General features: G+C 38.1%; 1 protein-coding gene and 3 long non-coding RNA genes across 9 annotated transcripts; 2 read left to right on the forward strand and 2 right to left on the reverse strand.

Moving 5' to 3' along the window:
- Nucleotides 1–18: 18 nt before the first annotated feature.
- Nucleotides 19–1,038, forward strand: LOC116162610. The gene is made up of 2 exons (XR_004143561.1): nt 19–407; nt 672–1,038. It is a non-coding gene; the product is annotated as an uncharacterized LOC116162610 (long non-coding RNA).
- Nucleotides 1,039–1,226: 188 nt separating this feature from the next.
- On the reverse strand, nt 1,227–2,333 carry LOC116162611. Its single transcript, XR_004143562.1, has 3 exons — nt 1,631–2,333; nt 1,363–1,544; nt 1,227–1,307 (listed from the first exon to the last, which is right to left on the reverse strand). It is a non-coding gene; the product is annotated as an uncharacterized LOC116162611 (long non-coding RNA).
- Nucleotides 2,334–6,728: 4,395 nt separating this feature from the next.
- On the forward strand, nt 6,729–8,846 carry LOC116164161. 6 transcript variants are annotated; one of them, XM_031478301.1, is made up of 6 exons: nt 6,729–7,431; nt 7,518–7,697; nt 7,753–7,891; nt 7,956–8,030; nt 8,091–8,492; nt 8,597–8,846. In XM_031478301.1, the coding sequence occupies exons 3-5, from the start codon at nt 7,842–7,844 to the stop codon at nt 8,443–8,445; spliced, it is 480 nt and encodes a 159-aa protein (XP_031334161.1). In that variant the 5' UTR covers nt 6,729–7,431; nt 7,518–7,697; nt 7,753–7,841; the 3' UTR covers nt 8,446–8,492; nt 8,597–8,846. The 6 variants fall into 6 exon arrangements, 5 of the variants coding, with proteins under 5 accessions (XP_031334161.1, XP_031334159.1, XP_031334160.1 ...); XR_004143819.1 differs by having other exon boundaries at nt 7,956–8,492; XM_031478299.1 differs by having other exon boundaries at nt 8,091–8,846.
- Nucleotides 8,847–10,061: 1,215 nt separating this feature from the next.
- LOC116164163 lies at nt 10,062–12,530 on the reverse strand. Its single transcript, XR_004143820.1, has 2 exons — nt 11,475–12,530; nt 10,062–11,423 (listed from the first exon to the last, which is right to left on the reverse strand). It is a non-coding gene; the product is annotated as an uncharacterized LOC116164163 (long non-coding RNA).
- Nucleotides 12,531–19,567: the final 7,037 nt, after the last annotated feature.

A 19,567-nucleotide genomic window follows, 5' to 3' on the forward strand; every position in this document is an offset into this window, starting at 1 on the left:
TTTGTACTTATGTAAAGTTTGAGTATTAAAAAAGAATGTATAAAGGGTGCTTATTCATTTTGCCCTGACATTCTTCCTTTAGAACCAATTTGTACGTGGTATGATCAAACACGCTTATTTCTTGTGTAGGAATTGCGAGCGAGAGGGTTAAAAAAGTTTGGGGATTGGTGTTTAATGAACGCTCAATTTTTAAAACGAGTACACTGTACCTACCGTGAATAGACGTTCTGCTTGGTATCGCGCATTTGGTAAAAATAGAAAATTATCAGCTCGCATTATGTCGACTTGCGTATGCACTCATTTCATTGCACAGTGATATTCGCCGATTCGCGATGTGTTGTGGAAAATAATTTTGGTGTTTCTTTGTGATAATGATTAATTCGATTAGTATTCTCACTCGAACTCAGGTAGGTACGTAAATATTGCATTTAAAGTTATACCGTGAATGTTTGTGGCAGGTAAACTAAATTAATTAATATCAACAATCGCATTAAATAATCCATGTATTTTCTACGTAAAATTAGCTACATTACATTAATGTTTTACTTATTTCTCGTAAGTACCTACCGAAGTACCTACTATTACAAATGTGAAATTAAATTTAAAAAGAAAAATTAGCTATTCTTTAAAAATTGCATGTAATTTATAATAAACTTCATGTCTCGATGCAGGTTTTCATCTTGAAGCCGTGGTGCAGCCAATTCCCGTTCTAAACGCTCCGTCTGGAGTTGGGAATTTCTTTGTCTGGCCTGGAAAATTGTCAGCATCTTCTCCAGACACCCCATTGATAACATCGCCAGCTCTTGGGGTGTGGACGGCTCGTGCCATCTGGGCGATTCATGAGATGGCGGCGGCGGTGGTGGTGGTGGCGCCTCTTCTCGGTCGATGGCTGCTGAAGACGGCGGCGAGACGTGTTCATAAAATTCTCTTAGTAATTGCATATCTTTTTCCCCCCTAGGCAACGGGGCACTGTAACAATAAGAGAAACAATATTAAAAATAGATTATATGTAGAATAAAAGTAACTTACTGAAAGTGATTGTTGCCGCCGTTATTTACAGGTAGCTGTAGTGGTAAATTTGGTTGTTGTTGAGCTGGATTATTTCTGTAACGTAACAATAAAATAAGTATTTCCACATAAACGGAGGTACAGTAATGAGTAAACTTACGGAAATTGATGCATGTCACCCATCGCGGATTGTGGATGTAAAGCTTCCATTTCTGACGGCTGCGTTTGAGTATTTGCCTGGGGTAGCGGCGCAGGAATTATAATATGCTCCAATATTTGTACTGATGGATACTGACTGTCTGTAAAACATATATGTATTAGAAATTTTATTTTTTCGTGAACAATAATTTGTACCTTAACTGTTGTTGGTGTTGTTGTTGCTGGCCATGTCTGGGATCTATCACCGGGGGTCTCATGTGAGATGGAGGAATCGTTGTAATTGGAGGAGCGTAAACATGATTGAAATTTCCCTCATATTCTTTTAGAAAAAATCTTCCAGTTCATTTGTGGTGGTGGTGGTGGTGGTAGCTATTGTTCTATAAAAAATAAAATAATACAACATTAGTATCTATATGGATGGTGGAGAGCGAGAACTAAATTATTATACAAGTTTACAACTTACCTTTCCGGATGTCCTTCTTTATCTTCCGTGAGGAGGTTGATCACATCACCATCGGATAACTTTGTAGGTTTTTCTAAGGCGATCTTTAAGATTGAGCGTCCACCACCCCCACAGGCATTTATGTAAGGCTTCTTACTCGTTGCACTTTTCTTTAAAGTCAACTTGTTGTTGGCGCGTTTGGTTGAAGACATGACGATAACGTGCAGATTAACACTTGTGCTGCAAAATGACTATGACTACCCCTAGGTATATATGTGAAGGTTTTTGTTGGAGTTAGCAAAAGAGGGATTCTGAAATAACATCAAGGACGTTCTCACACACATATCAACCATTGTCCTGACACTTGCACGCTTTTGCAGGAAACGTATATTTCCATGGTGTTTGCAAAATTATAGTGTTAGCAAATGATACCCGTGGAACACCTGCAACCTTGAAGATTCCCAGAAGATAGCAAAGACAGCAGAGACCATTCTACACCTCAGTTTAACAATGATAATATTCTTTAATATACTTGGAAGATGAACTTATAAATGATTTTTAATCCGTGAGATCTCATATTGACGTGGTATCTGTAGGTATATCGCATTTCGTAAGATACGATAACGTATTTCCTGCCGCTCTTGGAATTTGTCGCAGCACCGTGTTTGCAAGCATCTCTTCTCGTTTCAAGGAACTATATAGGATAACAGTTTTAATTATAGGTAGAGGTGGAATCTGTTACAAGTTTAAGCAACAACATCGTTAATCTAACGCGAAATTAAATTAAATTATTGTAAAATAAATCTGATATTGTGCGACATATTTCAATAATCACTTCTAACATACGTTTATTAGAGAAGGCAATTACCAATCACCTTCATAATGAGGTAAATGAAAACCCGATAAGACTCGAAGCGAATTTAGCTCAACTTAAATGTTTTCGAGCGCAATTAAAAAATATCTCGATAAAAAAGGAGGGTTGTGGAATAAACGACATCATCGTGGATAAAAAAATCGGCCCCTACGTGCTCAGGCCTGATACACATTAGATTCTTGTTTCAAAGTCGTTTGATTACCGACGTCATTGTAAATTTCACTCATAAAGATCCTTTAGTTTTTCTAAAACAATCGTGCGACAGCATTGCGCGCAAAATTGGTGAGGCGCTAAAACGTTCAATGCTAAAGGTAAACGTAATTCTGGCATGTAATTTTATCCACCCGCAAGATCTCAATTTAGATTTGAAAACATTTCAAACCAGAAATGCTACAATTGATAGCCGTACCAATCTTAAAAAGTGGTACAAAGAGAACTTTTTTGATAAACTGCAAGCCAAATTTTCCGAACACCGGTCCGGGTGGTGTTTGATCGAGTTTTCTACCTCAAAATCAATATTATTAATTATACTCCTATCAGAGGAGGTTTTTCCGCATACATAAAAATGCCCTCGTTTATACTAGCTAAGAAGGCCGTTGTAAATGTGCGAAACAATGATAAGTTTTGTTTTCTATGATCAATAGTGGCTGCTTTATATCCTGTAACCAAAAACGCTGATAGGGCGAGTAGTTATCCTCATTTTGATGATAAGGATGCGGATGTGCAAAAGGACCGTTTCAGGAAAGGTTTCGATCACTACATATATAATACCGTGAAAACGTGTTTATTATTCTGTTGGAAATAAACAGCTATCAAGTCAAACAGCTTTCAAAATAAACAACTTTCAAATAAGAGCTTATTGAAAAACAGGCTGTTTCGCCTGTTTGTTTACCTGTTCCCTAAAAAAATTGCAAAGTATACTCTGGTCGCTCTACTTTTAGGGAATTAGGATAAAACAAATATAAAGAGTACATTTAGGCAAACTGTTTACCGAAACAATATTACTTTTTATGGTCTCGATTGCAAAATCCATATATTGAAAGCATTCACAGCGACAGTCGTAACATCCCGCACAAGTTCACTTCTACAACCGCCGCATTGTATAATAGTACGGTTCGGATAAAAAAAATTATTAAAGTCCTCGTGTGAGATCGAAGGGACTTCAGCGCATTTTTGTGTAGCAGATCAGTATTCTATTAGCCACTTTGACTCAACCATCAATAAAAGATCTTGTCGTAGGCTACTACATTCACTTTGTCGGTACCCGCTTCCCACTTTCCGCGTGCACCCCCAGATGTCGCCAACCTCACATCATGTAGCCCTGTCCCTAAGGTTGACAAATTACACGGCCTTGTAGATACACGTACACCCGTTGTCTTTCTACAAGAGTTCTTCTACGCGCCCACATTTGCTGCCAGACAGCCAGCCAGCCAGCCAAAGTGAGATTAAAAGCTACTTTTTACAAATAAATTTGCAAAAATGCGCTAAAAATGCACGTGTTGCAGTGTAAGCAGGTTGCGGCCTGCGCGGTAAGGTGAAGGTTATACCTATACCATATGTGTTATCATAAGTGTTAAATTACGGTTATACTTAAGTTATAGCAGGATACAGCCAAAGGACGTTAATTCATAGTACAATGTGAGGGCTTCCCAGTGCAAACTGTGGATTGCTGCGTATATACGGCGTATACCTCCGTATTTTTAACAAAAAGGCATGGTATACGCTTCTAGGAAAAAAAAGGCAAGGTATACACCGTATACCCTCGTATACCCCCGGATGACACCACTGGTAGTAGTAGTATTTTGAAAAGTAGGGAAGTCTAGCCAGCGGACTGATCTCGGTAAGGGAAGAGGGTCTTCGTCTCGATCGCATGTAATAAGGGATCGCAGGATCATACGTTGTAGTGGTGACTTTCTTTTGCAGGAGATTGGCGTTTTTTAGGGGGGCGATGTAAATACTTCGTCCTCTGGCTCCTCCTTTTTCGTCTCAATAACCGATGATGACGGCGGTTCGATTTTCTTTACGATCTCGGATAGCGGTTACGTTCGTACAAACTCCACTTCTTTAATAAAACGATCCTCTTTGAGAAGATTGTAGACTTTTGCTGTATCGCTTTACGCACTTAAACTATTCGTCGTTTCAAGGCCATCTCTTTAGTATCCACGATGATGCGATCAAGGGAACAGGTAAACAAACAGGGGGAACAGCCTGTTTTTCAATAAGTTCATATTTGAAAGTTGTTTATTTTGAAAGCTGTTGACACATCTGCATCCTTATCATGTTGTAAATGAGAGAGAGAGAGAGAAATAATAAATGTTGTTGACGGGAGAGAAATTGGGTCTCTTATTTAAATGCACATCCACTCTCGAGATCATCGCAACGCCCTTTTGTTAAAAATACGGAGGGATACGCCGTATATACGCAGCAATCCACAGTTTGCACTGGGAAGCCCTCACATTGTACTATGAATTAACGTCCTTTGGCTGTATCCTGCTATAACTTAAGTATAACCGTAATTTAACACTTATGGTAACACATATGGTATAGGTATAACCTTCACCTTACCGCGCAGGCCGCAACCTGCTTACACTGCAACACGTGCATTTTTAGCGCATTTTTGCAAATTTATTTGTAAAAAGTAGCTTTTAATCTCACTTTGGCTGGCTGGCTGGCTGTCTGGCAGCAAATGTGGGCGCGTAGAAGAACTCTTGTAGAAAGACAACGGGTGTACGTGTATCTACAAGGCCGTGTAATTTGTCAACCTTAGGGACAGGGCTACATGATGTGAGGTTGGCGACATCTGGGGGTGCACGCGGAAAGTGGGAAGCGGGTACCGACAAAGTGAATGTAGTAGCCTACGACAAGATCTTTTATTGATGGTTGAGTCAAAGTGGCTAATAGAATACTGATCTGCTACACAAAAATGCGCTGAAGTCCCTTCGATCTCACACGAGGACTTTAATAATTTTTTTTTATCCGAACCGTACTATTATACAATGCGGCGGTTGTAGAAGTGAACTTGTGCGGGATGTTACGACTGTCGCTGTGAATGCTTTCAATATATGGATTTTGCAATCGAGACCATAAAAAGTAATATTGTTTCGGTAAACAGTTTGCCTAAATGTACTCTTTATATTTGTTTTATCCTAATTCCCTAAAAGTAGAGCGACCAGAGTATACTTTGCAATTTTTTTAGGGAACAGGTAAACAAACAGGCGAAACAGCCTGTTTTTCAATAAGCTCTTATTTGAAAGTTGTTTATTTTGAAAGCTGTTTGACTTGATAGCTGTTTATTTCCAACAGAATAATAAACACGTTTTCACGGTATTATATATGTAGTGATCGAAACCTTTCCTGAAACGGTCCTTTTGCACATCCGCATCCTTATCATCAAAATGAGGATAACTACTCGCCCTATCAGCGTTTTTGGTTACAGGATATAAAGCAGCCACTATTGATCATAGAAAACAAAACTTATCATTGTTTCGCACATTTACAACGGCCTTCTTAGCTAGTATAAACGAGGGCATTTTTATGTATGCGGAAAAACCACCTCTGATAGGAGTATAATTAATAATATTGATTTTGAGGTAGAAAACTCGATCAAACACCACCCGGACCGGTGTTCGGAAAATTTGGCTTGCAGTTTATCAAAAAAGTTCTCTTTGTACCACTTTTTAAGATTGGTACGGCTATCAATTGTAGCATTTCTGGTTTGAAATGTTTTCAAATCTAAATTGAGATCTTGCGGGTGGATAAAATTACATGCCAGAATTACGTTTACCTTTAGCATTGAACGTTTTAGCGCCTCACCAATTTTGCGCGCAATGCTGTCGCACGATTGTTTTAGAAAAACTAAAGGATCTTTATGAGTGAAATTTACAATGACGTCGGTAATCAAACGACTTTGAAACAAGAATCTAATGTGTATCAGGCCTGAGCACGTAGGGGCCGATTTTTTTATCCACGATGATGTCGTTTATTCCACAACCCTCCTTTTTTATCGAGATATTTTTTAATTGCGCTCGAAAACATTTAAGTTGAGCTAAATTCGCTTCGAGTCTTATCGGGTTTTCATTTACCTCATTATGAAGGTGATTGGTAATTGCCTTCTCTAATAAACGTATGTTAGAAGTGATTATTGAAATATGTCGCACAATATCAGATTTATTTTACAATAATTTAATTTAATTTCGCGTTAGATTAACGATGTTGTTGCTTAAACTTGTAACAGATTCCACCTCTACCTATAATTAAAACTGTTATCCTATATAGTTCCTTGAAACGAGAAGAGATGCTTGCAAACACGGTGCTGCGACAAATTCCAAGAGCGGCAGGAAATACGTTATCGTATCTTACGAAATGCGATATACCTACAGATACCACGTCAATATGAGATCTCACGGATTAAAAATCATTTATAAGTTCATCTTCCAAGTATATTAAAGAATATTATCATTGTTAAACTGAGGTGTAGAATGGTCTCTGCTGTCTTTGCTATCTTCTGGGAATCTTCAAGGTTGCAGGTGTTCCACGGGTATCATTTGCTAACACTATAATTTTGCAAACACCATGGAAATATACGTTTCCTGCAAAAGCGTGCAAGTGTCAGGACAATGGTTGATATGTGTGTGAGAACGTCCTTGATGTTATTTCAGAATCCCTCTTTTGCTAACTCCAACAAAAACCTTCACATATATACCTAGGGGTAGTCATAGTCATTTTGCAGCACAAGTGTTAATCTGCACGTTATCGTCATGTCTTCAACCAAACGCGCCAACAACAAGTTGACTTTAAAGAAAAGTGCAACGAGTAAGAAGCCTTACATAAATGCCTGTGGGGGTGGTGGACGCTCAATCTTAAAGATCGCCTTAGAAAAACCTACAAAGTTATCCGATGGTGATGTGATCAACCTCCTCACGGAAGATAAAGAAGGACATCCGGAAAGGTAAGTTGTAAACTTGTATAATAATTTAGTTCTCGCTCTCCCCCATCCATATAGATACTAATGTTGTATTATTTTATTTTTTATAGAACAATAGCTACCACCACCACCACCACCACAAATGAACTGGAAGATTTTCTAAAAGAATATGAGGGAAATTTCAATCATGTTTACGCTCCTCCAATTACAACGATTCCTCCATCTCACATGAGACCACCGGTGATAGATCCCAGACATGGCCAGCAACAACAACACCAACAACAGTTAAGGTACAAATTATTGTTCACGAAAAAATAAAATTTCTAATACATATATGTTTTACAGACAGTCAGTATCCATCAGTACAAATATTGGAGCATATTATAATTCCTGCGCCGCTACCCCAGGCAAATACTCAAACGCAGCCGTCAGAAATGGTAGCTTTACATCCACAATCCGCGATGGGTGACATGCATCAATTTCCGTAAGTTTACTCATTACTGTACCTCCGTTTATGTGGAAATACTTATTTTATTGTTACGTTACAGAAATAATCCAGCTCAACAACAACCAAATTTACCACTACAGCTACCTGTAAATAACGGCGGCAACAATCACTTTCAGTAAGTTACTTTTATTCTACATATAATCTATTTTTAATATTGTTTCTCTTATTGTTACAGTGCCCCGTTGCCTAGGGGGGAAAAAGATATGCAATTACTAAGAGAATTTTATGAACACGTCTCGCCGCCGTCTTCAGCAGCCATCGACCAAGAAGAGGCGCCACCACCACCACCGCCGCCGCCATCTCATGAATCGCCCAGATGGCACGAGCCGTCCACACCCCAAGAGCTGGCGATGTTATCAATGGGGTGTCTGGAGAAGATGCTGACAATTTTCCAGGCCAGACAAAGAAATTCCCAACTCCAGACGGAGCGTTTAGAACGGGAATTGGCTGCACCACGGCTTCAAGATGAAAACCTGCATCGAGACATGAAGTTTATTATAAATTACATGCAATTTTTAAAGAATAGCTAATTTTTCTTTTTAAATTTAATTTCACATTTGTAATAGTAGGTACTTCGGTAGGTACTTACGAGTAATAAGTAAAACATTAATGTAATGTAGCTAATTTTACGTAGAAAATACATGGATTATTTAATGCGATTGTTGATATTAATTAATTTAGTTTACCTGCCACAAACATTCACGGTATAACTTTAAATGCAATATTTACGTACCTACCTGAGTTCGAGTGAGAATACTAATCGAATTAATCATTATCACAAAGAAACACCAAAATTATTTTCCACAACACATCGCGAATCGGCGAATATCACTGTGCAATGAAATGAGTGCATACGCAAGTCGACATAATGCGAGCTGATAATTTTCTATTTTTACCAAATGCGCGATACCAAGCAGAACGTCTATTCACGGTAGGTACAGTGTACTCGTTTTAAAAATTGAGCGTTCATTAAACACCAATCCCCAAACTTTTTTAACCCTCTCGCTCGCAATTCCTACACAAGAAATAAGCGTGTTTGATCATACCACGTACAAATTGGTTCTAAAGGAAGAATGTCAGGGCAAAATGAATAAGCACCCTTTATACATTCTTTTTTAATACTCAAACTTTACATAAGTACAAATTGTCTTAATTGATACACAAGAATAACCATCATCGTCTTATTTATGCCATTGTCTCATCACACAAAGAAATAATCCTTGCCTTAACTGCTACTGTATGAAAGTTTGAATACGTCCAAGCATCACTACAAAATCAGTTTTTTCATACGGCGCTGAGCCGCTGACAACCCAGCATTTCAACATCCCACTTTAATTTTCTAATTTTCAGTAACAGTTCGTCAATTCTTTTTTCCCCATTGCATTGCAAAGATGATGTCGGTGCTGCTGCTGTGGATGATGATGATGGACAATGGCTCTTGACATCTCGCCTATTATTGAATTATTCAGAGCAAAGACCCATTACAACAAACACTTATATATTAGTTTAAACCACACCCATTCTTAAGTCGCCTTGATCACCCGAAAACAATACAACATTTTTGTTCTCAAACTTGAAACTACACTCGACAGACAAACACCGCATGGCCTTGAAAGTCAACCAGGATCGGCACCCATTAAGCTTTGAGTGAGCCAAAATCGATATGACCTTAACGGCGGTTCGATTTTCTTAACGATCTGGGATAGCGGTTGAATTAGCGGTTTATACGTTCGTACAAACTCCACTTCTTTAATAAAACGATCCGCTTTGTGACGATTGTACTTTACGCGCTTGAACTATTCGTCGTTTCAAGGCCATCTCTTTAGTATCCATGATGATGCGATCAAGGGAAACAGGTAAACAAACAGGGGGAACAGCCTGTTTATTTTGAAAGCTGTTTATTTAAAAAAAATGTCGAGCTCTTTACACTGAGCGTCTAGGGGATTTATGCCGGGATCGCCTCGCTTTAGCCTTTTATCTAATTTAGTACCAGGTCCGCAATACTGATAGCCAGGAATATGTAGTTCCACTGGAAGTTTGTTTATAAGATTATTAACCAAGCCACTCCCATCCGTACACTTCCGCTTCCGACTCAACATTGTTGAAGTGTGGCAAGAAGTTGCCTCCATCAAATAAAAAAAAATGCTCAAATAGAGTACGTTTATTGACATATGTGATACATAAAATAAGTAGGTCGATAGTATAATAATTCCATCTTGCAAACTGTATTGTGAGAATTTACGTTAAACTTATAGTTTAACACATCTTCAATATCGCGATAGATGTTGTCATCGTCGCCCTCATCCTCGTCACCACATTTTGGAGCCTTTTTTTCGTTGAGATGATCTCGAGAGTGGGATGTGCATTTAAATAAGAGACCCAATTTCTCTCTCGTGAACAACATTTATTATTTCTCTCTCTCTCTCTCTCATTTACAACTTTTTTACATAAATGTTAAATTAGTAGTCTTCCCCGCCGTTCCAGCGCTTGTTATAAAGACTTCTTCCCTGGACAAGAAGTCCTTGAAGATCTGCAGACAGTTGTCGCTCTTGAAGTACTCATAAAAGCGCAAAGGAAGGATGCACTTAAAGTTCTCAGTATCGATCAGTATTCGATCGCCATACTTGGTATTGATTAGATCGATACCAATCACTTTATACTTTTCACCAACCTTCATATCCTTGACGTTCTTGAAAGGTTTGCAGTAGGTGCTACTGTTGAGTCGATTAAGATCCATTTTAACTGATTAGTCAACACTATTCGACTGATTCCAGGCACCGTTTTCTACCACCATTATATTGCTGGCTGATGACCTTGAAATCTAGAGTGCGATAAACCATTACATTGCTGTATGGTGGCCTTGAAATCCAGTGCGATATATACCATTATATTGCGGTCTGATGTTGACCATGAAATCTAGTGCGATAAACCGATGATCGATGATTTTCTGCTAAGACGAGAGACAATATCTTACAAAATTGCTCTATTTTCCTACTAAAGCGAAATCTATCCAAGGCCCTTTTCGCGCTTCATTATATGCACATGACCACGCGATCAGCACATACACGCGATTGTTACTATCGTCAAATGTCACTTTCTTCATCACCATATTATGTATTCACCCAACTGAGCCACGTTTAGTCCGTTCATAAGGCAATAAACGGATATTTTATAATTTAAAAAGCGTCTACATATTTCAATCCCCAACTCATACCTTTGGGCAATGTTTTGACACTGTTCCCTAAAAGTCTCAGGTCCATACACCGCCTCATGCTCAGCATCAGATAGTAATACCAATAAGGTTTGATGAAGGCATTCAACAGCCGTTCGCCACATATTCACCACAAATCGCCAGTAGGCCTCCCAACATCAATTTTTCCATACTGCGCCGACAACCCAAAATTTCCACATCCCACTTTAATTTTCTAATTTTCTTTACCAGCTTTCCGTTTCTGCCGCTGCTGCTGCTGCTGATGATGATGATGAACAATTACTCTTGACATCTCCTCTATTATTATTATTATTATTATTATGGACAAATGACTATTCCAATAAGCACCTTATATTACACCCCCCACTCTCCAAGTCGCAAACCATCCCTCGATAGCCTAAGAATTGCACCACGTTTGACCTTGACCACAAACAATACACCCTTTGTTCTCTCGACCCCCGGCGCGCTCTCGGCCTTTGAGATACGAAGCCGGCAAGAAGAATAATTACGTTTTACCCTCAATCTTGAGACGGCAGCCGAAAAATTACGCAACCCATTTTTTACACTCTCAGAGCTGAACTGGCACCGCCAGTGGCACCCCATCCCCCAGAAGAACACAAACATTAAACCCCCCTTTGTTCTCAGCGTCCGACCTTGAAATCCAATCGCCTTCAGGAAAAACAATTTGATCACACACAATACACCCCGCTTAACACTCTCAGCAATCGACCTTGAAATCCAAAAACCTTGAAACGACCACGCAACACCACACCAATTTCACCTTGAACACCAACACTTTATTCATATATTCTTCAATGCTAAGTGGGCCAGGATCGATACGACCTTGAAAGTGAGCCAGGATCACCACGCATTCAGCTTCGACCCAAAATCGATATGACCTTCAAGTGAGCCAGCATCGGCACGCATTCTTTCAGACGGACACACCCCCACATGACCTTGAACACCAATGCATCGATACGACCTTGAAAGTGAGCCAGGATCGCCACGCATTCAGCTTCGACCCAAAATCGATTTGACCTTCAAGTGAGCCAGCATCGGCACGCATTCTTTCAGACAGACACATCCCCACACATGACCTTGAAGCCTCCGAAGAACACAAACAATACACCCCTTTGTTTTCACCAATCGACCTTGAAATCCAATGACCTCAGCCATCACCCCCTCTTACCAACGGCCTTGAACCGACACCACCACCCCCCTCCAAAGAACACAAACAATACACCCCTTTCTTCTCAACACTCGACCTTGAAATCCACCCACCCCCCCACTTACGCAATACCACTTTGACCTTCAACACCACTTTGACCTTGAAACGCTAACACTTCAATCATATGGCACTTTTCCATGTAAAGTGAGCCAGGATCGGCCTTACTATACTACTGTGGGTGAAGAGAAACTTACAGCGAGTTCCAAACACGTAGATACCAAGTGGAAAATAATTTAATTGGTTTGGCATTCTTTAACTAATACTAACGATTACGTTTTTCTATTTTAAAATTGCGCAGCCGGCTGGACTCCCGGATCCAAAATTTAGCGCCACAGACAAATACGCTCTCTATCAAAATAACCCGAGACAACCTTACATAATTTTTGCTATTTAAGCAAAAACCACTTCCTCTAATAAATTCAACTTCGTTATTCCCGACGATACTCGAAATTCTATCTACGCCGCCAGAACTGATAACCACCTGCATTACACGTGACATTGTTTGTCCAAAAACCAATTAATTCTTATCCGATAACAACTTTTTATCAACATCTGACCAGATAAAACTTTAAACTCACGGAAAAATTTCCATTAAACGCCCCTTAGGTTTCCCGTTTTAAATTTATGAATACAACAATTATCGACTAAATTTGTCAGTTATTAACTACATTTACCAGAATTTGCTAAATTTGTGAGTATTATTACACCTTCAAGACCAGAATCAAGCCCAATTGTACATCCAAAGGTTTAAACACAGAACAACGTCAAACGTTGGATAGTCTATACGGTTATGTTCCATGCGTTTTAAAAGTTGTTTGTATTTAGTGAGCAGTTAATGAACGAACAGCAGACAATGAATTCGTATTCCACTTTGATCTGATGTCAGAAAATTGAAATTTCGATTAAATATACGAGTAAGAGTAAAACGAACTAATTCTGTGTACCTATCTTCTGTCTAAGGACCTCATTTGTACGCCTCTATTGTATTTTCGTTCAATTCAATACTAATTTTCTTTACTATGTATATGTGTTTCAATAATAAATACGTCACAATTTCTCTTCCCACAACCTCCTTATACGAGGGAACATAGATGCGACCACAGCGGAATGAATGGAATGTTGTTATCCCAAATCGTTTTTGGACATTATATTTTAAACCCAAGAATTTCAGCTTAAACTTTTGTGCGGTATTGATTGCCTATCAATCTATCCTCCTCTGGAGCTTCGGCTTCATTTTTCCGTTCTACTTACACCGGAGGTTTGCAATACCGGGCTGCAATCGCCATCGTATTGCCTAGCTAATAGTAGCCAGTGAAGTGCAATTTGTCAACAAATCGACTACCTACATTCTTTAGTTAGTTCAATAATCAATTCGCTGCTCTGTTTTCAATTTTAAATTTGCTACGGTGAGCGATCCTATTTAAATAGCTCAATTAATACCCTACAAAACTGGCGGTTGCAATACGGGCAATACGGTGGGTGAGACAAGGTGGCTCAAACCAAATTAGGGAATGCGGGAGGTTTATTGCAGCAGCCCATTAATATACAGAGTAAACAAAATACATGCGGACAAGTGGGCATGGGCATGACGATGAAGAAATAGAAAAACTGTACGAAACAATTAGAGGAATAATTAGTAAGGAAAGACAGGGATGCTGTAAGATTGCGATGTGGATGAGGAGAAGAATGATGAACATGGGACTGATCAATAACTAATCTAGAAGTATTAGGTAGAATTTTAGAGGAAAAGTTAAAGATCATAAAATGAAGGATTGGCCATGTACTAAGAAAGAAATTGTTTGTTGAAGAAAGTAGTCGAGGGAACTGTTCAAGGAAAAAGCAAAGAGGAAGAAGGAAAAGGAAATTGGTTGATACCCTAAAAAAAGGACAAGACAGATATGAAGGAGTAAAGAGAAGAGCAGATAGAGAGTCGTAGAGAAGAGCCATCCGAACACCTGCATTAGCACAAAAGTAATGATAATGACAATATTGCCACACTTGTTTGCAGGCCAATCCAAGGTCAATCTCTACTAATCTGGTGTATTTGGTTAAAACAGGGCGAATCTTGGAGTCACTGCAGCAATTGTTGTCGATGCCTTGTTAATTAGGCGATATTCTACATCAGATTACTCGTACCCTCGAAGAGCATCTAAGAAATACTTCATCCCTATTTTAATTAACTTAACTCTGTGACGAATTATATGTGAAGTGCTTTTTGCGGTTTTTATTACATTTCACAAAATTAATTCCTTTTAATTCATTAACGTTACAGATTTTAACTTTAGTAAATACCTGCCGTACACGAAAGTACTTTTACAATGTATCAAGTGTTAACAACAAATACGCGGTCTTCTCTCGCATGTCGTATTTAAATGCGTTAATTAAATTATTTCATTAAACAAGCTTAAATTAAGATTTTTGTTCAACTTTAATTAAATTTGTTAAGAAGGTTTGTAAAACCGCCAGCATTGTGTCTGCCTACAGATTTCCCAATTCATTTTTTTCGCAGGTGTAATTAAACCATCCAAATGAAAAATATTCCATGGTTTGACTAAGTATGACTTGTTTAAAGATGGATGAACCAGTGAAAGAAATGGGCGCCTTAAAAACCTATCCGTACAACAATAAATCCGTCAAGTTGTCATATATTTTGTTAAATTGGCTTTTAAAATTATACTGTAGTGACTATACTTTTAAACGGCTCAACGCTATGAATTTTACAACTGGAGTTAAACAAAAGGAAAACTATAAATTATGAATATTGTGCGTAACATATTTACTCCCTTAATGCCGTAGGTATGTGTACCTCTAGCCCGTCTGTTTAATTTTATAATTTGCTTTACAAATTACCCTCCAGTCAGGGTCTAAAGAATTAACAGAGACACGGTATTCAGGGTTACTGTCAACAAAACTCGCTATACTTTTAATTAAATTTCGCGGCTGTATACGTTTGGCAAATTACAAGCATGTATGGGCGATTTATTTAAATTATCCCAAGATCTTGTTGACGACTCAACTTCGTAATTATAGGAGCGGCGTAAAGGAAAAAAATCTCCCTAAATATTTATGTTAATTATGAAGACGGTAACATCATACTATTGATCAACAGTAATCATCTAAGTCAAACGAGCTAGGAAGGTAGGTATACAGTACTCGTAATTAAAGGGAAATGTTGCCTTGTAAGACTGTTGCTTTTCATAAACTTCATGAATGCGATATGCCAACATAGAGAGAGGAAAAGCTCTATTAAAATTACATCCGATATATTTTGTAATTTTTACTGCTTCGAATATTGGGAATTAATGTGCAAGGTAATAATTACATCACGTTATAAAGGTGTAATTGCACTTACGACAAGCATATAGGGTGTAATCTGCCACTTTGATCTGTAGTTATGCGCGCACACCGGTACGTAGCTCACAAACCAGAGCGTCCCATTGCATATGAAGCAAAATCCAAGGTAGTATTTAGGATAACAATTCATAACCTAGGACGCCCAGCGCCTTGAAATGTCAAGCAATTAAAATTCTGCATCGGAATCGACATTACACATTACAATAGCGATGACCGATTTAAGAACAGTCATCCGCTGACCTGAATGGTAACAAAAAGCGAAAAAGACCCTATTCCCTATCTAAGTGTTACGCGTAATAGGTCATAGGGTAAGTTTAATGATCCATGCGTGTGAAATGCGATTAGTCCACTTATTTGAAGCATATTAAGTTGTTTCCTCAAATACAAGGACCGTAACATATTAATTTGTGTTCGTCTTCTGCTGATTTATCCGCCAACTTTCATGTCATCTGCGTAAAAATTAATAGTGATACGAAACTTATAAGTTAACTAACAACGTTTTATAATTTGTTCCGCCTATGGTATGCGAAGTAACCTGTTACAAAACATTAAACACAAGTATAAGGTTAAAATTAATCTCTACCCCCTCCCTCCTCCTCCCGGCCATCTACTGAGCTTGAAAAGGAGTCGCGCAGGAAAGTTATGGTTTGTACTACAAACCTTCATTTCGGTGAGACCTTTCATTAGAATACCATGAAGGGTAGAACGTGTGTTCACTCTCGCCAAATGATCAATGAAACATGTTGAATCAATTTTGACTTCCTGAATCGTTGCTTAGTGGTGCTGTTCTTCAAACCGAAATTCGTACAGCTCCTTTCTGCATGAAAGGTTCTTGTATCCTGCTTTTGTATCCACAATTCAACTTCTTTCAGTAATTGGGAACCATGGATCGTCTTTATGCAGTATGTGGAAATGAAAGAACTTTCCACAGGATTTAAGAGACTGCGGGTTGATTTATTCCATGATCCTTTAAAAACCACTTTTTTAACTGATCAAGATATAAAGAGTGCCTCTGACTTAATATTGACTAATTTAAAATATCTTTAGGATACGAAGCCTTTGTACGTCGCTAGTTTCACGCCGGTCTGTCGGTTGTCTGTGCGAGTATTAGTCTCCAGGTTAGAACCTTGAGGAGCTCGTTATAATGATGATTAATGGGTCAACGCACGAAAACGCACGGCTGTCAAGAACCAATAAATACACGCACGCTCAGAACCCTTCCAGAAAGTAACGATTTACGCTTGGTAAATACTAATACGTTAATTACTTATGATTTGGAGTGAGAGAACTTAACGCCTATATGTATTGTTGTGTAAACAACGTCTTGCAGACTTATTTCTAAACACCAAAAATTTGAGATTATTTAAAATTCATTAAGTAACCCTAGGGGGTTATTTACGAATAAACGCAAAGTTAGTTTATTTTACTTGAATTTGTATTTACGTATTTTTTTCCTTATGTAATTGTTTGTAATTAACTGGTTTTTGTTTTAATTTTTTTGCTTTTAACACATCTGGTCAAATTTGCGTTTTTTATAAAGGGTTACATCTGTTCTTTGCGATAAGAAGTTTTATTGTTAGACGAAATTTAATTAACGCACGGGTTTTGGTGCTGATAACAATGACCTTTTGGAAGAATTGTGCGTTTCATGTAGTAGAGGTCGTGAAATTTGGCTCCCTTCGTCGTGATTGGCGATTTATTTGAACATTCTTAAAGGAGCTTATGTTATAGTAGAAGGCGAGGTAGAAGGGGTGTTTGGCTAAATACTGGAGACAACAAGAAAACGAAGCTGCTAGTTTCTCGACGATTGAAGAGTCTGTAAATTTAATTACGGTAAATTTTGGGGAGTCAGCCATATTGGTTTATTTGAAGACGCCGTTTGCTATTTTTATAATAAATTTGTGCAGAAGCAAGTTAACCAAAGTGAATGACTGAGACTGGTATTCTATAATCAGCGGTTCTCAAACGGTGGGTCGCAACCCATAGGGGGTCGCAGAACGTGTCCGAGGGGGTCGAGAAATACAGAGGAAGAATTAAAAACAATTATGGTTTTTGTAAAGAACTGACTGTAAAATTCACTGGATTTATTACTGTAAAGTAAATCATAATATCTAATAGGCGAGTTTAGGCCTACTTAAAGTTTGGCTCTATTATGAAACCCTTAATCGTTGTCAGGCTCGTCTTGGAGGCTACTTGTGGTTTTCAACCGGTGGGTAATATGATGTGTAATAATGTTTATTAATAAGTTGAACGTGGTTGTTACGATTTAAAAGTTCCAATGCAACAGGAGCGTTGTATTTGTATTAGGATTCCTGCAAATCAAGGAAAACGAACACCAGTAGGGAGGTAATATATATGGTACGTTGGAAAAAGTAAATGAAATTTAAATACAGAAAAGGATAAGTTCTTCACTTCTCTACTATATCTAATCTATACACTAGTGGCGGGAGGCCAATTTCACGGGGAAGAATCTTAAGTGTATCTAAGAAGCAGGTCACCTTAATTAATAAACAACAAAGTCTCAAGAATTAGTTATAAATCTGATGGTTTCCTTAGATCGGAAGTAGAAACATGGAGACAAAAATACAGGGACACATCCATGTGAGATATCCCTATATAAAATCACTATGCAGGTTATAATTGTGGTATTTAGGGGGGTAGCGGTAGGGAATTGAAAACCTCGTCTTTTATTCTCTCTTCTGCCACCGAGCCGATACCAAGCGCATTGATGTTTCCTGTGGCTGAATCTGCAAATACCATAAATCCAATTAAGACTACACAGCCTTCTTCAAAATTTGATTTTTGAAGTAAATCCAAGAGCTTGAAGCTTGAGACAGCTCAAAAATTAACCCAGAAGGTTCATGTCTTGAATTCATATGTAATGTGATACAAACTTTTGATACAAAATCTCTTTTTTGAAATGAGTATGTTATAACAATTGAATTTCGTGATAATAGAAGTAATAGAAAAGAGATTTTATTGTGTATCTTTGCTATCGTTACTGTTTTAAGTTTTTGTAGGAATGTTTTTTTACTACGTTTACTATAATAATTTTACGATTAAGAAGACAGAGTTCAATCCCCTCTTGACTGTTAGCTCTTAACGAAAATATACTGGCGCGGTGAATTAAGTCGTCCTTGACTGCGACTACGGCTCTTCTTTGCGCGACAGACACAGGGTTGCACATACACAACGATCACGTGGTTTGTTCCTCGTAACTGCACGATAACCCCCTGTTTGTGTTGTAAGTTCCAAAACAAAAACGTTAAAATAATTCACTAAGGGTTGTCGGAGTTTTCTAACGATTAATACACTCCATTTAATATTCGACCATTCAGCTTGGTCTCAAATTCTAACCAATCAGATCATTTTTTGAGTGATTAAAAGCTAGGGAGCTTTTTATCAGCGATTAAACGCCAGGTAACTTTTTATCAGCGATAAACATGCGTGTAGGAATGCGTAAAATATAATGATTGTGAAATTTACTGTCTGGATATTAATCTCCCTAAAATACAATCGATCTTAAATCAGGATAATTTTATTTTTAATTCTGTTAATTCCACCAAGTGTTTACAGATTTATTCTTGCAATTCCATCAAATTACTGGAAAATGTTGTCCCTCAAATTTTGTAAACCCGGTGGGTATACTTTCTATTATATGTAATTCTTACTTTGCCCTTACAAAAATTAATTTTATCAATTTCTACAAAATTCGAAAAACAAAATAGAACCAAATTTAGAGTTTCCGTTACAAACCTAAATTAGTGTTTATTTAATCACCAATTTTGTTTGGAAAACAAACAAATCTGTCACTTCACAGTTACATTGGTATTTATTTGTCACAAACATTGATTATAAT

This window comes from Photinus pyralis, unplaced genomic scaffold (genome assembly GCF_008802855.1).
Source record: "Photinus pyralis isolate 1611_PpyrPB1 unplaced genomic scaffold, Ppyr1.3 Ppyr1.4_LG2, whole genome shotgun sequence".
In the NCBI taxonomy this organism is placed as follows: Eukaryota; Metazoa; Arthropoda; class Insecta; order Coleoptera; family Lampyridae; genus Photinus; species Photinus pyralis.

Excerpts from the sequence above, each read along its gene's own strand:
- LOC116164161 (XM_031478298.1), top strand. The coding sequence starts at position 7,241 with ATGTCTTCAACCAAACGCGCCAACAACAAGTTGACTTTAAAGAAAAGT. Across the intron at positions 7,432-7,517 it reads AAAGAAGGACATCCGGAAAG|AACAATAGCTACCACCACCA; the intron begins GTAAGTTGTAAA and ends TATTTTTTATAG. Across the intron at positions 7,698-7,752 it reads CAACACCAACAACAGTTAAG|ACAGTCAGTATCCATCAGTA; the intron begins GTACAAATTATT and ends TATGTTTTACAG.